The sequence below is a fragment of the Coregonus lavaretus genome (genome assembly GCF_964263955.1).
Source record: "Coregonus lavaretus genome assembly, chromosome: 33".
In the NCBI taxonomy this organism is placed as follows: domain Eukaryota; kingdom Metazoa; phylum Chordata; class Actinopteri; order Salmoniformes; family Salmonidae; genus Coregonus; species Coregonus lavaretus.
Window position 1 is genome coordinate 12255274 of NC_140020.1, and position 20274 is coordinate 12275547.

Below are 20274 nucleotides of genomic sequence, written 5' to 3' on the forward strand. Positions count from 1 at the left end.
TCCCGTTAGCACAAAGCTAATCCTGGATAAATAGATCAGCGAGGGAGGTCAGGGGCGAGCTGGAGCTGCTTCTAGACTAGGCCAGACCAGGCTAGAGCTAATGGCAGGTCTCTCAAAGAGTGCTACAGTCATCAAGACAAGAGCACTAATGTTTACTTACTTCTCACGCCACTACAGGGCTGATCCTAGATAAAACACAGGTTATTCACTGTACTTCTACTCAGTGGTGGAAAAAGTACCCAATTGTCATACTTAAGTAAAAGTAAAAGATACCTTAATAGAAAATGACTCAAGTAAAAGTGAAAGTCACCCAGTAAAATACTACTGGAGTAAAAGTCTAAAAGTATTTGGATTTAAATATACTAAGTATCAAAAGTAAAAGTATAAATCATTCAAATTCCTTATATTAAGAAAAAGCTGGCACTATTCTTGTTTATTTATTTATTTTACTGATAGCCAGGGGCACACTCCCATCACTCAGACATAATTTACAAACGAAGCATGGTGTTTAGTGAGTCCGCCAGGGATGTTCTCTTGATAAAAGTGTGTGAATTGGACAATTTTCTTGTCCTGCTAAGCATTCAAAATGTAACTAGTTTTTTTCGGTGTCAGGGAAAAATGTATGGAGTAAAAAGTACTACATTTTCTTTAGGAATGTAGTGAAGTAAAAGTAAAAGTAGTCAAAAAAATATATAAATAGTAAAGTACAGATACCCAAAAAACCCACTTAAGTAGTACTTTAAAGTATTTTTACTTAAGTACTTTACACCACTACTTCTACTGTACGCTGGTGATCTTTGTTCACTCATTTTAGACTATCATGAGTCTGGATATGCAGATGTAGGATCTTAATTTGAGCCAGTTTGCTACAGCAGGAAAATAATCCTGCAGCAATAACAGGAAATATTTATTATGTGGATTATAATTAATGGACAATTTTGTAGGGGTTAATACATTTTTCGTAAGGAAAAAACAAGTCAGATTTCAAAGTGGAAACTTCAGAAGCCTTTTTAAATCGCAAATACACTACAAATTTTAAATGTCCTGTTTTCTTATAAGCAATAATGAACACTATATTAGGTGATGGAAGTGTCAACAGAAGCTATTGTGCAGTGTATTTCTGAGTAGTCAGGGTACTGCTGTGTGTGTGTATATTAACGTAGATTAATGGTTGAGTTTGGTAGTTTGCCATCACATGAGATGATTAGAAAGGGACGACCTGAGACCAACCCTTAACTGTGGTAGGACCTTTATCTTGTTATCACACACACACACACGTAGGGAGGACTTTTGTATAAAGAAGTCCCAACCACACTCACACCCGACAGCCTTTCGACACAACACATCAGAATGGTTGATGAAGGAGGGTAGCTATAGAAGTACTGACGTGACAAAAGAGCTGGCCAGCAGTCCCACCAGGCCCACGGCGGCTCCGCCCACAGCTGTCACCCTGCAGCCCAGCAGGTCTGTGAAGACGCTGACGATGGGAGAACAGAAGAAAATCATCCCCATGGAGAGGGAGCCCACCCACGCTGCAGGACAGAGAGACACACAGAGAGATAGGAGAGTTAGGCCTAAAGCACATACTGTATTACATTACAGCTCAGAGACAATAACAGCAACACTTCACAGTTCACACAGACCATAGAGATCCTATTAGATTACCTAATTCTATCACACATACCTAATTCTATAACACATACTACTGTTGTTACATGGGAAATGTTGCTGGAGCATGAGGCGTAGTGAGGCACCCCTCTTCCGGCTGCCACGCTAGACAATTTAAAACAGGTTTTATGAATTACTATGAACAATTCTTGTCAACAAGAAAATGTATGAGTAAGTAAAAGCTCAAGCCATATTGGTTAATGCACACCTAAGCATATAAGCTTATGTACACATACATCAGATAGTTTTCTTCATTGGCCTTTGGAGTCAGTTTCTGGGCTAACAGATTTAAGCTTACTACAAGCTCTACGCAGATGCAAGATTCAGAGTGTTGCAGTGTCGTTTTTTCGTCACAAAGGGGCGGCTCCTAGTAACGTGCTCTGGCATTCGACATACTTTTTTACTACCTGAAAATTGCGACACCCTGTATCATTCCTTCCGCAGTTATGGGGGCAGTGTTGTCGCTTGGTTCATTGATCTGATCTATAGGCTATTCATCAAAGTAGACTATTTTGCATTGATAACCAAATATAATCTCAACGACTGTTCAAACAGTAAACCAAACAACAAGAATCCACCCAAAAGGGTATTTGGTTTAGAAGTAATAACTAGTGATTACAGGCTATTGTGAAATGGTAGAACCTGATGTAGCCAAATAGCTAGCCATGTGCTTTTTTCTGCCGGACCAAAACATGATGAGGTTCTATTCTTAGCTGATATGGGAATTAATACACAAGCAGCATGAACTGGGATAATGTTTTAGGTTGCACCGGCAAGTATAAGAATATTTGCCAGGGCATATATTTTTATTATAAATCTGATTATTTCACATGGAGATGTGGGAAGCTAAAAAAGGCTAGCTAGCCAGACTAAAGCTAGCTAGCTACTACTAGCAAGGGAAGGCCACTGTTCCTTGCTTTCACAAAATGAAAATAAAAATAAAAATAAAAACTTTGCCATCACCCCCTTGTGAATAAGAGTGGGACCGGCGAGGATAGCATGTTACCAAAAGGTGTCCCCTACTCCAAAAATCCCACTTCACCCATGTAGATCGACAGAGTGAAGCTTGTAGTAGCCTTTAGGTGGGACTCCTCAGATCATTGAACGAAACAAACGCACAAACGTATCCTCTGGTCGAAGCTTTGACTAATCCTATTCCATTGCTATATTTATCTACACATGACAGTCCTAAAGTATGATGATGAGTGAACTAAATGTCAATGAGTCACTGAGTATATCAAACATTAGGAACATCTCCCCATCTTCATCTACACTGATTGAAGTGGATTTATCAAGTGACATCAATAAGGGATCATAGCTTTCACCTGGATTCACCTGGTCAGTCTATGTCATGGAAAAAGCAGATGTTCTTAATGTTTTATATACTCAGTGTATAGTACAGTAAACTACAATGCCTTTTGGCTATAGACAGGTTTTTCTAAAGGCTTGATCTAAACATGTAGCACCTCCCAGACCAGTATTGAAGAGCACTGGTAGGTAGGACAGAGGGGCAGGAAGAGACTGAGGGAAGAGGAAGCTCTACAGACAATGTCCTCCTAACAGATAGATAAAAATAACCCTTACAGCTCTTCATTACAAAATTTAAAAAACTATGATATAGGCCTGTGTTATCAGTCCTTTATGAATTATGACATTACCTGGCCAGAATACCGCCTAGATCAAATATACTTCAAAACAGAAGACACTCTTGGTTTTCTGCCAAGAATGTGCTTATTTCTCTTGTTTAGTGTGCAGGTAAACTACTACAGGGACTAACAGAAGCCAGTCTAATAGAGGTGATAAACAACAACAGTGCCGCCGGACGTAGCCAACCTATAGACCCATGGCTGTTCTGCTTGTCTGATCTCTATTTGGGTCCCAGCAGGCATTAGTCTATTCTACCACCATGCCATGGCCATTAACACCCCTCACTCTAGGAACCCTCCTTGGAATAACCTAAATAAACACAGCATGGAGCTGAATAAATATTGTTTCCGGCCTTTATTCTTATCATAGGAAATAAGCAAACATGAGATGGGGAGAGGAAAAACAAGCAACGGCAGTAAAAGAACACACATGCACACACACTCTGACACCACAGGGCCATTGTGCAAGTCAGCCAGTGCCCTTTGACCAGAGAAATTATAAAGAAGTATAATTGCCAAGTGAATAACAAATGTTTGGAGCAAGACCGACTGGGCCACTGCTAGGGGTAACTCCCAGTCACACTGACTGGCACCACAACTCACAGACAAGAGGGGATCATTTCTGCTACTTCAACTAGTTTCCCCACAGAAATAAACCAGTCTGGGGAATGTGACAGGGGAAACAAAACCATGCTTTACATAAGTGAAAGTGCTGAGCCCTTAAAGGTCTCAGTTCTTTTTCCCCCCATTCAACCCAGGGAAGCGCTTTGAACACACCAACTGCGTCTTTGCGCAAAATAGTATGCAGCATCATCTAGATATGTGTGCAACAAAAGTTCAACATTCACCTTCTGCTACCATTTATGTCAACCCGTTTACGCATACAGTTTGACGCATATGTTCGATAAATCCAATGTATGCACCACACAGAACGCACTGCAACTGCCTCTGCAACGCAATGCTGCAAGGCAAACGCAGCGTTCCATTGGAAATGAATGTACTTCTGGTGTACCAAAACGCAATGACTCAGTCGGTGTGTTCAAAGCGGAAGAGCATGGGTCAGGGCTCTCAGTTTATTATCCTCTTCTTTTCCCTTTGAGGAATCCCTTTTCTCCCCAGGCTGCCTGCTAGGCTAATTCTATTATTCTAAATTGTCATCACAAGCTTGATCTATTTGTACAATCCATCACAGGCCAAAATCAGTAAGTGTCTATAATATCAACATGATAAATAAGACTAGGCCCCACAAGTTAATATATATATATAGTATACCCAACAAATCCTTCAGAGCTATCAAAAACAAGACTGATAGTGTCCTAAGCATTAAGGGTGACTACCAACAGATGTGGCAGTCTACAGTTATAAGAGAGGAACAGATAACCCCAGACGTTGTCAAGATGAAACAGCTGCTAAGGAGATCTCCGTTGAGGCAGGGAGCAGATAGCCTGGTCCCAGATCTGCCTGTTTGTGCCATCTTGCCAACTCAACAACCATAGGAGCGGGCGAGACTGCACAAACAGAGCTGGGAACGGGCTAGTGAACAAAGTCAGTGCTAGAGCCACTCCTAGGGATGGAAACATAAGGCCAGGACATTGGTTCTGTCACATTCACAGAGTCAAAGACTCTGTCTAGCCTGGTGACTTGTAGTGGCGTGGCATAGTATAATAGGCTAATCATTCAGTTTGTAATAAAGCAATATCTGCAGGATGTGCTTAATGAATTGAATCTACCTCTCTGCGAAATTAACGATTGAACGGAGTTTGCAGAGTCACAGAAGGTAACCTGAGTAGGCTTATTAGAGATACTTAGTTCTAAAAGCAGGTCAGAACATTCTCCACTTACAAGCTACATGACATAGTCTGTTCATATTTTCTTATTTAGTAATAGCCTACACTGAGTGTACAAAACATTAAGAACACCTGCTCTTTCCATGACAGACTGACCAGGTGAAAGCTATGATCACTTAATGATGTCACCTGTTAAATCCACTTCAAATCAGTGTAGATGAAGGGGAGGATACAGGTTAAATAAGGAATTTTAAGCCTTGAGACATGGATTGTGTATGTGTGTCATTCAGAGGGTGAATGGGCATGACAAAATATTTAAGTGCCTTTGAATGGGTTATGGTAGCAGGTGCCAGGCTCACTGATTTGAGTGTGTCAAGAACGGCAATGCTGCTGGGTTTCTCACGCTATGGGTGGAGTCATAAACAGGTTAAAGCCACATGTAAATGTCTGTATTCGGGTCCCAACTCAACAAATTCCTCAACATTCAATGGATGTTCTAAGATTCTGTCTTCTCATATTTGCTGAGACATCATACCACTTTAGCCTACATTATGTAATACATGGAAGTGAACAAAAAGGAAGAAGAATCTCACAAAAGACAACAGGAAATTGCTGTCCCGTTTTCATCTTTGGGCTTTCTCGATTTAAAAGCATTTACGGTTCAGACGAAGGGAAGAATTTCAAATTTAAAATGTAATATCAGGACGATCCTCTTTTCCAGGTGACATCCTGCTAGTGCCGGAGGCCCAGAGTGTACAGTCACTGACAGACAGACCAGGCAGAGCTGGTCTAGGTCTTCTCTGTTCACTTCCTAACCTCTCTCTCCATTGTGCTCTGAGACTGTGGATGGTGAACCCAGTCACCCCAGCAGCAGCCAGACCTACCTCACCCCACGCCATGAAACAACCCCCTCACACTCAGAGGGAGATGCAGGCCCAGGGTAACTAAGACCTCACTGGGAAGATATGCAACTAAGGGTCAATGAACACTCTTGCTGTAAGACATTTATAGCTCTAGTTAGCGTTTCATAATTTCTACATGTGAGTATTACACAATTCATTTTGCGAGTAGCGGTTCGAACAGCAGAAAAAAAGAAAATAGATTTAGCTGGCATGGCAGTTATTATGCTTACGCAAGTGCTGTCAGAAGGGCAATCAGTCTGTCTCACTACTTGTTTCCTATTTTTCTGTGATTCAGTGACGGAGCCCAGGATGACCGAGAAAACAGGACGAAATGTTTGTCCTTTTCACATGGTGAGGAAGTCCGTCTGTCTGTCCTGTCCACCCTCTAGGCTCTTCCCTGGCAGTAAGCAGTAACATTAACAACAGTAGCTAGCTGCACACAGTTTCTTAACAGGACGTCTCAGGGTTCTAGTTAATGGAAGATCGTGGCTACCCACTGGGCACAGAAGTCAATTCAACGTTTATTCCACGTTGGTTCAACGTAATTTCATTGAAATGACGTGGAAACAACATTGATTCAACCAGTGTGTGCCCCCAGTGGGTAGAACCTAAACTCAGTAAATACACTAAACACCTCACATTTAGCTCATTAGCTGGGGGTTAGGCTCCTTATTCACCGTAGTCAATGGAAAGTTACTACTAAGGGCAATGCAGAACATCCACTACTACCACTTTTCAATGTTCATCTAACAAAAAGCCACTCATAATGCATTCTAGGAAAGAGGCTTAATAGAAACAGCTTGGACGGCCTAGCAACATGGAAACATGGAAAATTGAAATAGATACACACATTATCAGCACACAGGACAGGCTTCACCTGACACCACAGCCCAGAGCCAGAGAAGAGAACTCCCCCCACACCTCTAGGACTAGGCTCCGCATAAGAACCTCTTCCTTCCTCCCCAGCAGAGCCAAGTGTTAATAAATCAACAGCACACACTGTGCTACCCTAACCCTACCCACACTGAGAGGAACTCTTAGCTCACTTACATACTGTTCTTGTGTCCCCACTGGGCACACCACGTTGAGACATTGATCAATGAGATTTCAACCTTTGTTTGTTGAATTCCCAATGTGTTATCACTAAGCTTTTAACCATCTAAAAGCACAACAAAATTCCAATGGAAAAACAATTTCAGATTTTGGGTTTAGTTGTCATCTAAATGTGCTATCACTGCGCTTTCAAATATTCAAACTTGAAGATTGCTGAGTGGCGCAGCGGTCTAAGGCACAGCATCTCAGTGCTAGAGGCGTCACTACAGACCCTGGTTCGATTCCAGGCTGTATCACAACCCAACCCGGCCGTGATTGGGAGTCCCATAGGGCGGAGCACAATTGGCCCAGCGTCGTCCGGGTTTGGCCGGGGTAAGCCGTCATTGTAAATAATAATTTGTTCTTAACTGACTTGCCTAGTTAAATAAAGGTTAAATAAAAAATAAAAATAAATCTAACTTAACAGAGCTTGAGAAAATCTGCAAGGAAGAAGGGGAGAAAATCCCCAAACCCAGATGTGCAAAGCTGATACAGACATACCCAAGAAGACTCAAAGCTGTAATCACTGCCAAAGGTGTTTTTACAAAGTATTGACTCAGGGGTGTGAATACTTATGTAAATTAGATATTTTTGTATTTCATTTTCAATTAAATTAGCAAAAATGTCTAAAAACTTGTTTTCACTTTGTCATTATGGGGTATTGTATAGGCAAAAACAAAATAATGAATTCAGGCTGTAACACACAAAATGTGGAATAAGTCAAAGCGTATGAATACTTTCTGAAGACACTGTAGTTACAGTAGGCTAACCTCAAAATGTGGCCATGGATGTGTTACTCATTTAAGGTTGAATAAATACTGTTACATTCGTTTGTAGGCTAGCCTTAACTTTACTGTATTACAAAAGTAATATTGAATTGTGTTTGGTTGACAACGCAACCAAATATCAACATTTAAATGATATTTAATGCTTGGATAGTTTTATCTGAGCCACCGGCTTAATCGTATTCTTTAACTTTTATTTTTGGTTTAGTTGGAGATGTGAATCCAACATAATTTGTTAACTTGTCAACAAGTTATTTGGCTATTTACTGTATTGCAAAAGTGATATTGAATTGTGTTTGGTTGTCAACACAACCACATATCAACATTTGATGTAGATGCATCTTTTGTGCCAATGACTTAGTCTGGCTTTAACTACAGTTTGTCTACAAATTAATAATTTATATGTTGGATTCACGTCTCCATCTAAACCAGGTCTCAGTGTTAAAGAATAGGACTAAATCAAATCAAACTTTGCATTTAAAGTTTGATTTGATTTAGTCCTATTCTTTAACTTTGATATTGGGTTGATAGAGACGTGAATCTAACATATTAATGATTCACTTGAAGATTACATTTGAAATCAACCCAAGCTTGAAACCCTATGCCTATATGTATTGTCTATTTTTAGTTTAACCCTAGGAGTGGGTTGAATTGAAACAATAGCTGTTGATGACTTTGCAAATACTTTATAGGCCAAAATAGTATAATTGATTATATGACTTTAAAGTATGGTTACATTTAATTTGTTCTGTTAAATCTACTCTTTGGAATGACATGCAGATCTTAAGCCGGCAATTCTATAGACAGTGGTATGTTTGTGTGCCTGTGTGTTGGAATATTCAGCCTGGTCTCATAGACTAGACGTAACATAGTAAATGTAAATCTGGGACACTCAAATAAGTATGATATGTTTCGTTTGGTATGATTACATAAGACAGATGGTTACGGTGGTTAGTCGGGGTGAATGGGTGTGAGTAAAATGCGAACGTCTAGCAACCCAAAGGTTGCGAGTTTGAATCTCATCACTGACAACTTTAGCATTTTAGCTAATTAGCAACTTTTCAACTACTTACTACTGTTGAGCTACTTTGCAACTACTTAGCATGTTAGCGAGCCCTTCCCCTTACCCTTTTAGCTAACCATTCCCCTAACCTTAACCCTTTCACCTAACTCCTAGCCTTAACCCTAACCCCAAACCTAGCTAACGTTAGCCAGCTAGCTAATGTTAGCCTCCTAGCTAGAATTCATAACATATTATACATTTTGCAATTCGTAACATAGTGTACTTTTTGCAAATTCGTAACATATAATATGAATTATAATTCGTAACACATCATACGAAATGGGTGAAGGACATCCACAAATGAATACATACCATACGAAACGTCACATAACACAATGTTCCGGATTTATGTACAGAATAATACAAAATGCTCTGAGACCAGGTTGGAATATTTAATGACTGAGGTTTCCCCACCATATCCTCGGGCTAGTTAAAAACATGCTCATTTTCTATAAAGACACACCATCCCCAAGACTCCCATGTATGACTTTACACTACCACTCCTCTGATATAAAATGTAACCTAGCGCAGAGTGACCAGTTACTCCCCAATCTAACCACTAACCAGTATGGGCAGGGGTGAGGGGTTAGGGGGTGCATGTGATCTGTCTTCATGTGGAGCTCAGCTCAGTAACTCATTAGAGCCATTTAGCGACTGGAGGCTGCAGGTAGGCATGCTCAGGCCTGCTCCTCAGTCTCAGTCTGGGCCTCCCCTGCCTGTCTGCCTGGGAGAAGATTAATAATACCATGCAGCCTCGCTCGCTGACGAGTCACATCACTTCACACAGAATACACTGGACTAGGTAATGACCAACATATGCTTTAAATGCACTATTAAGAGCAGGCAAATCACACCCTGACATCACACCCTGTTGATCAGAGTAGATATTTCCTTGAAATCTTAAATGTATTTTACTCATCAAATGAATTTCTGAAACTTCACTACTACTGGTAGAAGTGGGTCACAATAAATGACGTAACATTTACAGAAAGAAAATGAGCTATCATTACCCCTCCCTCCTCCCTCTCTGTGAATGACTTCGTCAACCATTTTGAAAAGAAGGTTGACGACATCCGATCCTCATTTATTAAGTCAAATGACACAGCTGATCCTGCTCACACTGCCCTACCCTATGCTTTGACTTCTTTCTCCCCTCTCTCTCCAGATGAAATCTTGCGACTTGTGACGGCCGGCCGCCCAACAACCTGCCCGCTTGACCCTATCCCCTCCTCTCTTCTCCAGACCATTTCCGGAGACCTTCTCCCTTACCTCACCTCGCTCATCAACTCATCCTTGACCGCTGGCCATGTCCCTTCCGTCTTCAAGAGAGCGAGAGTTGCACCCCTCCTCAAAAAACCTACACTCGATCCCTCCGATGTCAACAACTACAGACCAGTATCCCTTCTTTCTTTTCTCTCCAAAACTCTTGAGCATGCAGTCTCTAGCCAACTCTCCTGCCATCTCTCTCATAATGACCTTCTTGATCCAAACCAGTCAGGTTTCAAGACTGGTCATTCAACTGAGACTGCTCTTCTCTGTGTCACGGAGGCTCTCCGCACTGCTAAAGCTACCTATCTCTCCTCTGCTCTTATCCTTCTAGTCCTATCTGCTGCCTTTGATACTGTGAACCATCAGATCCTCCTCCCCACCCTCTCTGAATTGGGCATCTCCGGCGCTGCGCACTCTTGGATTGCGTCCTACCTGACAGGTCGCTCCTACCAGGTGGCGTGGCAAAAATCTGTCTCCGCACCACGTGCTCTCACCACTGATGTCCCCCAGGGCTCAGTTCTAGGCCCTCTCCTATTCTCTCTATACACCAAGTCACTTGGCTCTGTCATATCCTCACATGGTCTCTCCTATCATTGCTACGCAGACAACACACAATTACTTTTCTCCTTTCCCCCTTCTGATAACCAGGTGGCGAATCTCATCTCTGCATGTCTGGCAGACATATCAGTGTGGATGTCGGATCACCACCTCAAGCTGAACCTCGGCAAGACGGAGCTGCTCTTCCTCCCGGGGAAGGACTGCCCGCTCCATGATCTCGCCATCACGGTTGACAACTCCATTGTGTCCTCCTCCCAGAGTGCAAAGAACCTTGGCGTGACCCTGGACAACACCCTGTCATTCTCCGCTAACATCCAAGCGGTGACCCGATCCTACAGGTTCATGCTCTAAAACATTTGCAGAGTACGACCCTACCTTACACAGAAAGCGGCACAGGTCCTAATCCAGGCACTTGTCATCTCCCGTCTGGATTACTGCAACTCGCTGTTGGCTGGGCTCCCTGCCTGTGCCATTAAACCCCTACAACTTATCCAGAACGCTGCAGCCCGTCTGGTGTTCAACCTTCCCAAGTTCTCTCATGTCACCCCGCTCCTCCGCACACTCCACTGGCTTCCAGTTGAGGCTCGCATCTACTACAAGACCATGGTGCTTGCCTACGGAGCTGTGAGGGGAACGGCACCTCCTTACCTTCAGGCTCTGATCAGACCCTACACCCAAACGAGGGCACTACGTTCATCCACCTCTGGCCTGCTAGCCCCCCTACCTCTACGGAAGCACAGTTCCCGCTCAGCCCAGTCAAAGCTATTCGCTGCTCTGGCACCCCAATGGTGGAACAAGCTCCCCCACGACGCCAGGACAGCGGAGTCACTGACCACCTTCCGGAGACACTTGAAACCCTATCTCTTTAAGGAATACCTGGAATAGTATAAAAGTAATCCCCCCCCCCCCATAAAAAAAATGTGGTTGTCCCACTGCCTATCATAAATTGAATGCACCAATTTGTAAGTCGCTCTGGATAAGAGCGTCTGCTAAATGACGTAAATGTAAAAATTACATGGTTTTACTTTCCCTAGAAAGATTACAATAAAGTAGGTTGTGACCTGCTAGCACACAACTGCATATAGCAGCCTCAATTACACCAGCTTTGTAGACACTAAAAAGACCCAAATATTTTTGTTCATTATATTATGCTGAACACAAATATAAAACGCAACATGCTACAATTTCAAAGATTTTGCTGAGTTACAGTTCATATAAGGAAATCTGTCAATTGAAATAATTTCATTAGGCCCTAATCTATGGATTTCACGACTGGGCAGGGGCGCAGCCATTGAAGGGCTGGAAGGCCCAGACACTTGAGAGCCAGGTCCACCCACTGGGGAGCCAGGCCCAGCCAATCAGAATGAGTTTTTCCCCACAAAAGGGCTTTATTACTGACAGAAATACTCCTCAGAACCCTGCCCTCCCCCCTCTGATGATCCCGCAGGTGAAGAAGTCAGATGTGGAGGTCCTGGGCTGGTGTGGTTGCACGTGGTCTGCGGTTGTGAGGCCAGTTGGACGTACTGCCAAATTCTCTAAAACAACGTTGGCCTCCAATGGTAGAGAAATGAACATTCAATTCTCTGGAAACAGCTCTGGTGGACACTCCTGCAGTCAGCATGCCAGTTGCACACTCCCTCAAAACTTGAGACAGCTGTGGCATTGTGTTGCGTTTACATTTTTGTTCAGTGTACATAACTACACACAGGGGTTTCGGAGCATGGTCGGTGATATAGGCTAACAACTAGAAAGAGAAAAGTAGGCTAGTCCTTATGAGGAGCTGCTTGGCTTGGCTGGCCCAGTAACTCTGCAGCCAACCCGAGCAGTCGGTCCTGACCATGGGGCCTCGGACTCTGTCGCTGCTCCTGGGTTTGATCTGGGATAGGCTAAGCTGCTCCATGTTGACAAACTGGCCCAAATCCAGACCCCTCCTGCAGGGCGAACACATCCCCAGCCTGGCCTGTGCTACATGGAGCTGGAGAGCCATGGCTGCAGCCCAGTCATCTCAGGACAGGCCCAGCTCAGGGCTCCATCGGGGGGGAAGTAATGGAGCACAGCGCCGGCCCTGCGCCAGAGCAACGCAGCCTCAACCCCACCAGCCAGCACAGCCAAGTCGCATTATGATCAGCCTGTCTAACTCATTTTAGACCCAGTCACCTCTGACACTGAGGAAGACTGACTCAGAGATTGTACTGTACTGTAACTGTATAACAGATAAAGCCTCTATGGTGTCACAGAGAGACAGAGTAGGATATAGGGTGTGAGGCTAAGTGCACTTGAGAAGAGATGCATCCAACACAGGAGAAGGATAGTAGAATATAGTAGGGTTAATGGGTTTAACACACAAGGCTCCATATGTTAAGCATGCTTTGAACATAGCAGGCCAGAACCTGATGTTAAATGTGCACCAAGGGGGGTTGGGGTGTAATGGCCACAATCCTGAAACAACTACATCAGGTGTTAAACACTCTCTGTTTACGTTCAGCCCACACAAGAGCATTGAATGCTCTAAGATACAGAAGTCATGGGAAGACATGTCGCACTGGGCACACCATGTCATTTCAACGTGGATAATTGGGTCATATTTGGTTGAGACATTGATCAATGAGATTACAAACTATATTCACCCACTCAAAAAGACAGCCAAAAGCTTGTTGAATTTCCAATGTGTTATCTCTATGCTTTCACTCATCTAAAAGCACAACCAAAAAAGTAAGATTTTTGGTTTAGTTGTCACCCAAATGTATATCACTGTGCGTTCAACTATTTAAAAGCACAGCAAAGTTCAAATGGGAATACAATGTCAGATGTTTTGTTAATTTATACCGCAGATTAAGGTGTTATCACTGTGTGTCATCTAATAGCTGAACCAAATGACCTGGATTGCAGTTGAGATTACATTAAAAGTACATGCAAGTGATCAATGCCGTTCGAGATTCTGCTCAGATTACAGCAATTGTGAAGATCTCTACTGACCTGCGAGGACCTATCCATGCTATCTTGAACATGCACGCTTTATATGTTTACATAACAAGACATTTATAGTTACAATAACCTCAAAATGTGGCCATGGATGTGTTACTCATTTTAAAGTTGAATGTTACATTAGCTTGTAAAATAGCCTTAACTTTAGGCTATTTACTGTATTTAAAAAGTGATATTGAATTGTGTTTGATTGTCAACGCAACCAAATATCAACATTTCAAGGAGATGTACTGTATCTTCTGCTTGGATAGTTCCATCTGTGCCATTGACTTTTAGTCTGGCTTTAATTCCAGTTTGTCTACAAATTAATAATTCATGTGTTAGATTCACATCTCCATCTCAACCAAAAAGTTAAAGAATAGGACTAAATCAAATCAAACTTTAAGCAGGGCTTGGTTAAAACACTGAATGGGAGACCAAAGGGTAGCTGTAGACTGATCAATTCTTCAATAGGATGTGCTGCCCAGCCTATTGGTTTTTTTCTGATAGTGGATATAATATCGAAGATCTGACGTTGTTTTAAAAAGGTACAAATTCAACATATTTTATACAAGATTTGTCTATGTTGAAATTTGGTTACCATGATGACATAATCCTGTGGTTGAAATTTCACCCTCAAAACAACTACTTCAAATAGAAATGTATTTTCCACGTAGATTCCACATCACAACACGTTGACAAATTACGTTGAAACAACGTTGATTCAACTAGTTTGTGCCCAGTGCGGTGGGTCTTCAAAACCTGTCAGAATCGGAATAAATAATCTCAATGATTCAGCCTGTTAAAAAACAATTATCTCAGATTCATTCTCATGATGACCACTGACCAATAGTACCACAGCAGTCCAAATCTGTGCAGTTGTTGCCAAGGAACCAGTAGGCTCTTAGGGTTTGACAATGACCAGAGACTAGTCTTTCCCAGTCCCCACAAACGGCCACTGACAGAGAGAACTATCTGAAAGACATTACAGAACTAAACTGATCAGCCCTTTTCAGCCCACCAGTATCCATTTGTAGTAGGGCTAATATTGTCCAGTTCTACCTGAGCACTTTGGTGTTTCACCAGTTATGACACTCGGCTCAGGCTGCCAGCTGCTCCATTCTCTCCTGCTCAGTGCTTAGTTGGCACTACCCCCTACCATCACCCCCATCCCCACGCCAGTCCAGCTTCTCTGTGATGTCAAGCAGTAATGAGAAAAGCCCCAGTCATGTCATTACCAGAGCTCCTAGCCGGCAATTACACCAATAATTCGAGCGGTTGGTTGGTTAATCCTCCGGACCCCATGGAGGGCCACAGTCCACTACTCCAGTCCACCTCTGGGACTCACTGTACACTTCACAACCTCAGACCTGGGTTCAAATACGATTTGAATTTATTTTTAATATTTTATCTGGTCTTGATTGAGCTTGCCTGGTGCAATGGAACCAATAGTATAGTTGCAAAAGTGAAAACCCAGTCAATCTGGCACTCCAGGAAGACTAAAGCAAATGCACAAATTATTTGAACGATTTCAAATAATTATTTGAACCCAGGTTTGCTCTACACACTTCACTACACAAGCACTAGCCTCACTCCCTCTCCTCTCACTCCCTCCCAGCTGGAAGGCATTACACTTGCCTGCTCTATAGAGGGGTTTGGCTTTGCTCTGCACACGGTCGAGATTTAGGTCTTTAATTCCTGAATATGAAAAACCCACGCACGTGCTTCATGACCAGGGGAAGTGGAGAAAAAAAAAAAAACTATGAATGTTGACATGCCAAAAAAGTGCAAACGACCGCAAATTATTTATGACTTGGAGCATATGAATTAAAAACATCAGAACTTGTTTGGGAAGACATTCCTCTATGTAGTTTATGCCGTTATGGGAGTTGCAGAGGAGGAAAGGGGTGGTGTACTCTGAGTGAATGGTGATTGGGGCGTTTCTCTCCCACCTCCATATACTGTACCATGGAGCCTGGCCAGTCTACGCATGGTTTTCATTAGGGATTTTCTTTCTCACCATCTTTTTGTTCAACATGGGTTTCACAGAACGTGATATTTCAAAATATTCACAAAGCTTTTTACCTCTACTGATACACTGGTTATCATCGACTGCAAAGCCTTTTTCTCTCAGTAAGTTGTATTCGTTTAGGCTTACTGCAAAACCTTTAGTCTTTCATTTACTGCAAAACCTTGTTCCCTTGAAGATTTTTTAGAAGGGGAGTCAATTCCATTTCAAACCATCAGGAAATCAAAGGCTGTTTGTACAGTATCTTCTGTTGTAGTAAGACAGCAGCTGCCCTTCTCTAAGTGCAGTTTCAAATCAAATCAAAGTGAGAGATAAACCAACCAACTGATGAAATATTACAAACTGTGTAACTTTAGGACGCACGTCCAGATGGTCGCCTGGGCCAGATTAATGTTTATTTAGAGGGTTACTAAACAGGAATCATTTGAATCCAAAACAGAGCTGCTTGCTTTCACCCTGAGGCGTCAGAGACATCAATGTCAGGCCAGCCTCCACACCACAGAACGCCTCTTATTCAGATGAGGTTGTTTGATGTTTTAACATAACGTTTAGTGATGAGATGTTGCGGTCAGCTCTTCTGAGTAAATGCATTCCCAAGAAATCGAGCCTCTGGATGTTTTAAAATCAGCAGAGCCACTGACTTACTGACTCCCGCTCTACCTGTTTCCAAAGCACTAGGCCTACTGTTGCTGCTCTGTCACTAACAGCCATTCGCTGTTGTCCTTTTTCCAGCCCCTCAGGCTATGGGCTGACATTGACTATCATGATCAGGAAGCCAAGCAATTGGTGCTTGTGCTGCTGTGGGCCGTGTTCTGCTGCGCTTGCCGCCAGCCTGTTTACCTACTCATGCTTTATCTCCCAATAACCTTCACCTAAACGCAGTGTCAAGTTTACACGAGACAGAGGTCAAATGCTCTGTCAAACATTAACCTGTATCTGCTTACTGATCATCAAACGTTTCTGGAGAGCTTCACTCCACGTTTTTTTTTACTCTGTGTGCCAGCTATTTTTGTGCACGTCACAAGAAGGCTATAGTTTTCTTAGTAGCAGCCGTAAAAATGACATAGACACATTCAGTATTGAATTAAACCCAAGGGGCCACTGGAGCCATAGGTTGTTAATGTTCATGTCCAATTTCAAAACAAGGCTGGGAATGCGTGCCTTTTGTATGGCTGAGCCCAGGATAAGGGGTATGGAAGGAGAGTGACATAAAGCGATGCAAAACATTTAGTCTAACAATGCTTGATAAGATCCCTCCCTCCACCACAGGCAGACATGGAACCACTGACCATTGCGTTCTTGTATTTTCTTTAATCACTTTACTGCTCTGCGGTCTGTTCTCAGACAGCTCCTGCTGTGGGCCCGGAGAACCTGAGCTGGAGACCCTCAGAGATGGAGGGAGGAACGGAGGAGAGGAATAGAAGGAGGAAAGGCCTCGCCCCACTCCACCTTGTTTTCTGTTCCCCCAGCAGGTCCATGGGATCCAGACTGGGAGGAAAGCGTCCCAGCTTTAACTCAGACTGGGAGAAAACAAACCGTCTCGGTCCGGCGTCACATGGGACAGATGGCGGATTACCCTGAGGAGGAACACCGTGCACGGCTGGGAAGGGAGGGAGGGATGAGGGATTATCTAAAACGTACATCTTGATCCCAGGCTGTGCCATCCTCTTTTGCTTCCTCATTTACAAATGATCAGGAGAAGTAAATCACTTTCAGTGAGGTGAAACCCGACTACCTGTACTGTTGAAGCGCCGTATTAATGTGTAAGAGAATTACAGACATTTGCACAACGTTATGTAATGATTGTTCATGTTTGTGGTTTTTTCATTCCCTTGAGTCTATCATACTGATTTTATGCTTGCGACGGGCGGTAGTGATGCGCGGGTGGACTCATAACCCGCAGTCCCCGCGGATACCTGCGGGGCAGGCAGGTTTAGGGTCATGAAATATTGTGTGGATAAAGGGTGAGTGGGTGGCGAGCGGGTTAAAAAGAGAAAACAATAACTTCAAAAATCCATCAATGTATTCTTCTTGTGCAATTTATATCTATAGGCTACATTGAGGTTTTTATTTCATTACTTTACGCTATCTGGAGTAAGCCTAAGCTTTACGGCCTAAAAGCCGATTTATGCTTGATCTGGCAATGGGGTCCAAAGGCTCCGTACGGAGGGTGTGAAGCAATTGCGGAGCCTCCAGAGGTCTGCAGAGGCCAAATCAAGCTCCGTACAGGGATGCCGTGTGCGGAGGGCTCCGTATAGCTCCGCATTTACATGATTGGTTGACGGTAGGTGGGGGAGGTACGTCCTGTACAAACAAACTCCCTTCCTTGACAACTTCCTTCACAACTGCTCTGCTCCACGAAGTGCAAGAAGTATGAATGCCCTGACTTCTGCAGAGGCCACGTCGCAGTAAATGCTGTACGGCCAATGCAGACAGCAGATTGACCATGCTGATAGCTTAACTGTACACGCACCAAATAGCCTACACGCCAATCGCCAAATGCTTTTGGGAACGGGCAAAAAATGTTTACGTCGATCTACGGAGGCAAAATGGACAACGTTGGAGTTTAATTCAATAACGCTTTGAACACACCGACTGAGTCATTGCGTTTTGGTACACCAGAAGTACATTCATTTCCAATGGAACACTGCGTTTGCCTTGTAGCATTGCGTTGCAGAGGCAGTGGCAATGCGTTCTGTGTGGTGCATATGTTGGATTTATTGTAGCTCAGCCTCTGAATGTCAAAGAAACAAAAACAATGATATTCCCATATGCCTCGGAGACACGTCTTTCCCAGGTATTTTACAGCTTATTTCTAGCATAAAGCATCGCGGACCAAAGCGCTGTTATAGATCACTTTATAAAATCGGATCCGTTTTATTTAAGCTAATTAACCTTATTTAGGCCTGTGCTTTTTGCAATTTTCTTTAATAAATACCTTAATTCATTTTTTGTCTTGGTTTTGACTTAACAGCCCTTCACTGACACGGAGGTAGGCTATTTAAAGACTGCATGGTGACCGACAAATCTATGGATATATAAGCCTATAGCCAAATTTAGTCTGTCAAAGAAATAGGCTCCAACACAAAGCCCTCTTGTTGATAGTAAAGTCCCCTGTAGCTCAGTTGGTAGAGCATAGCGCTTGCAACGCCAGGGTTGTGGGTTCGTTTCCCACGGGGGGCCAGTATGAAAATGTATGCACTCATGTCACGCCCTGACTTATGGGACTCTAGTATGTTGAGTCAGGGTGTGGAGTTCTATGTTGTTATTTCTATGTTTACGTTCTAGGTGTTGTATTTCTATGTTTGGCCGGGTGTGATTCCCAATCAGAGACAGCTGTCGCTCGTTGTCTCTGATTGGGGATCATACTTAGGCAGCCTATTGGCAATCATTAGTTGTAGGATCTTGTTCCGTGTAGAGGCTTGTATTGTGTTGAGTCTGAGGACTTCACGTTACGTTGTTTTTGTTCGTGTGTTTATCTTTGTAATAAACATGTATGCATTTCACGCTGCGCCTTGGTCTGACCCGTCCTTCAACATACGTGACAGAAGATCCCACCAAAAATGGACCAAGCAGCGTGCCCAGGAGCAGACATCCTGGACATGGGAGGAGATCCTGGACGGAAAGGGATCCTGGACATGGGAGGAGATTCAGGCTGGGATGGATCGCCGTCCTTAGGAGGAGACAGTGGAGGCCCGGTTTAGAGAGGAGCAACGGCAACACAGAAGGCGCCGGCCGAGGAGGAAGCCCGAGAGACAGCCCCAATAAAAAAAAATTTGGGGGGCTAAAAGGGTTGTCGGGGATCGATGGAGAAGAGCCCCGACCATTGCACTCGTGGGGGCTCAGGGAGGAGTCCTCACGGGAGGAGGACTGGGCGCGGAGAGTGAAAGACTGGTACATTCGGAGATCTCTAACGTCAGTAGTCCTAGTCCGGTACAACTCGTGCCTGCGTCTCGCACCAAGTTAGTGGTGCGTGTGCCCAGTCCGGCCCGGCCCGGCCCGTTCCTGTTCCTCACACCAAGCCAGTGGTGCGTGTTCCCAGTCCGGTACGGCCCGTGCCTGCTCCCCGCACCAAGTTAGTGGTGCGTGTGCCCAGTCCGGCCCGGCCCGTTCCTGTTCCTCACACCAAGCCAGTGGTGCGTGTTCCCAGTCCGGTACGGCCCGTGCCTGCTCCCCGCACCAAGCCAGTGGTGCGTGTCGCCAGTCCGGCCCGGCCCGTTCCTGCTCCTCGCACCAGACCAGTGGTGCGTGTTCCCAGTCCGGTCCGTGCCTGCTCCCCACACCAAGCCAGTGGTGCGTGTTCCCAGTCCGGTCCGGCCCGTTCCTGCTCCTCGCACCAGACCAGTGGTGCGTGTTCCCAGTCCGGTCCGGCCCGTGCCTGCTCCCCGCACCAAGCCAGTGGTGCGTGTTCCCAGTCCGGTCCGGCCTGTGCCTGCTCCCCGCACCAAGCCAGTGGTGCGTGTTCCCAGTCCGGCCCGGCCCGTGCCTGCTCCCCGTACCAAGCCAGTGGT

At 44.1% G+C, this 20274-nt stretch overlaps 1 protein-coding gene across 1 annotated transcript in view; it reads right to left on the reverse strand.

The window, feature by feature from the left end:
- The window catches only part of LOC311108656 (monocarboxylate transporter 10-like), a 71136-nt gene that overhangs the window by 13863 nt on the left and 36999 nt on the right, over positions 1-20274 (reverse strand). The window contains exon 2 of the mRNA XM_084151349.1: positions 1388-1532. Coding sequence (XP_084007475.1) covers positions 1388-1532 — 145 coding nt within the window. The remainder of the gene's footprint in view (positions 1-1387; positions 1533-20274) is intronic.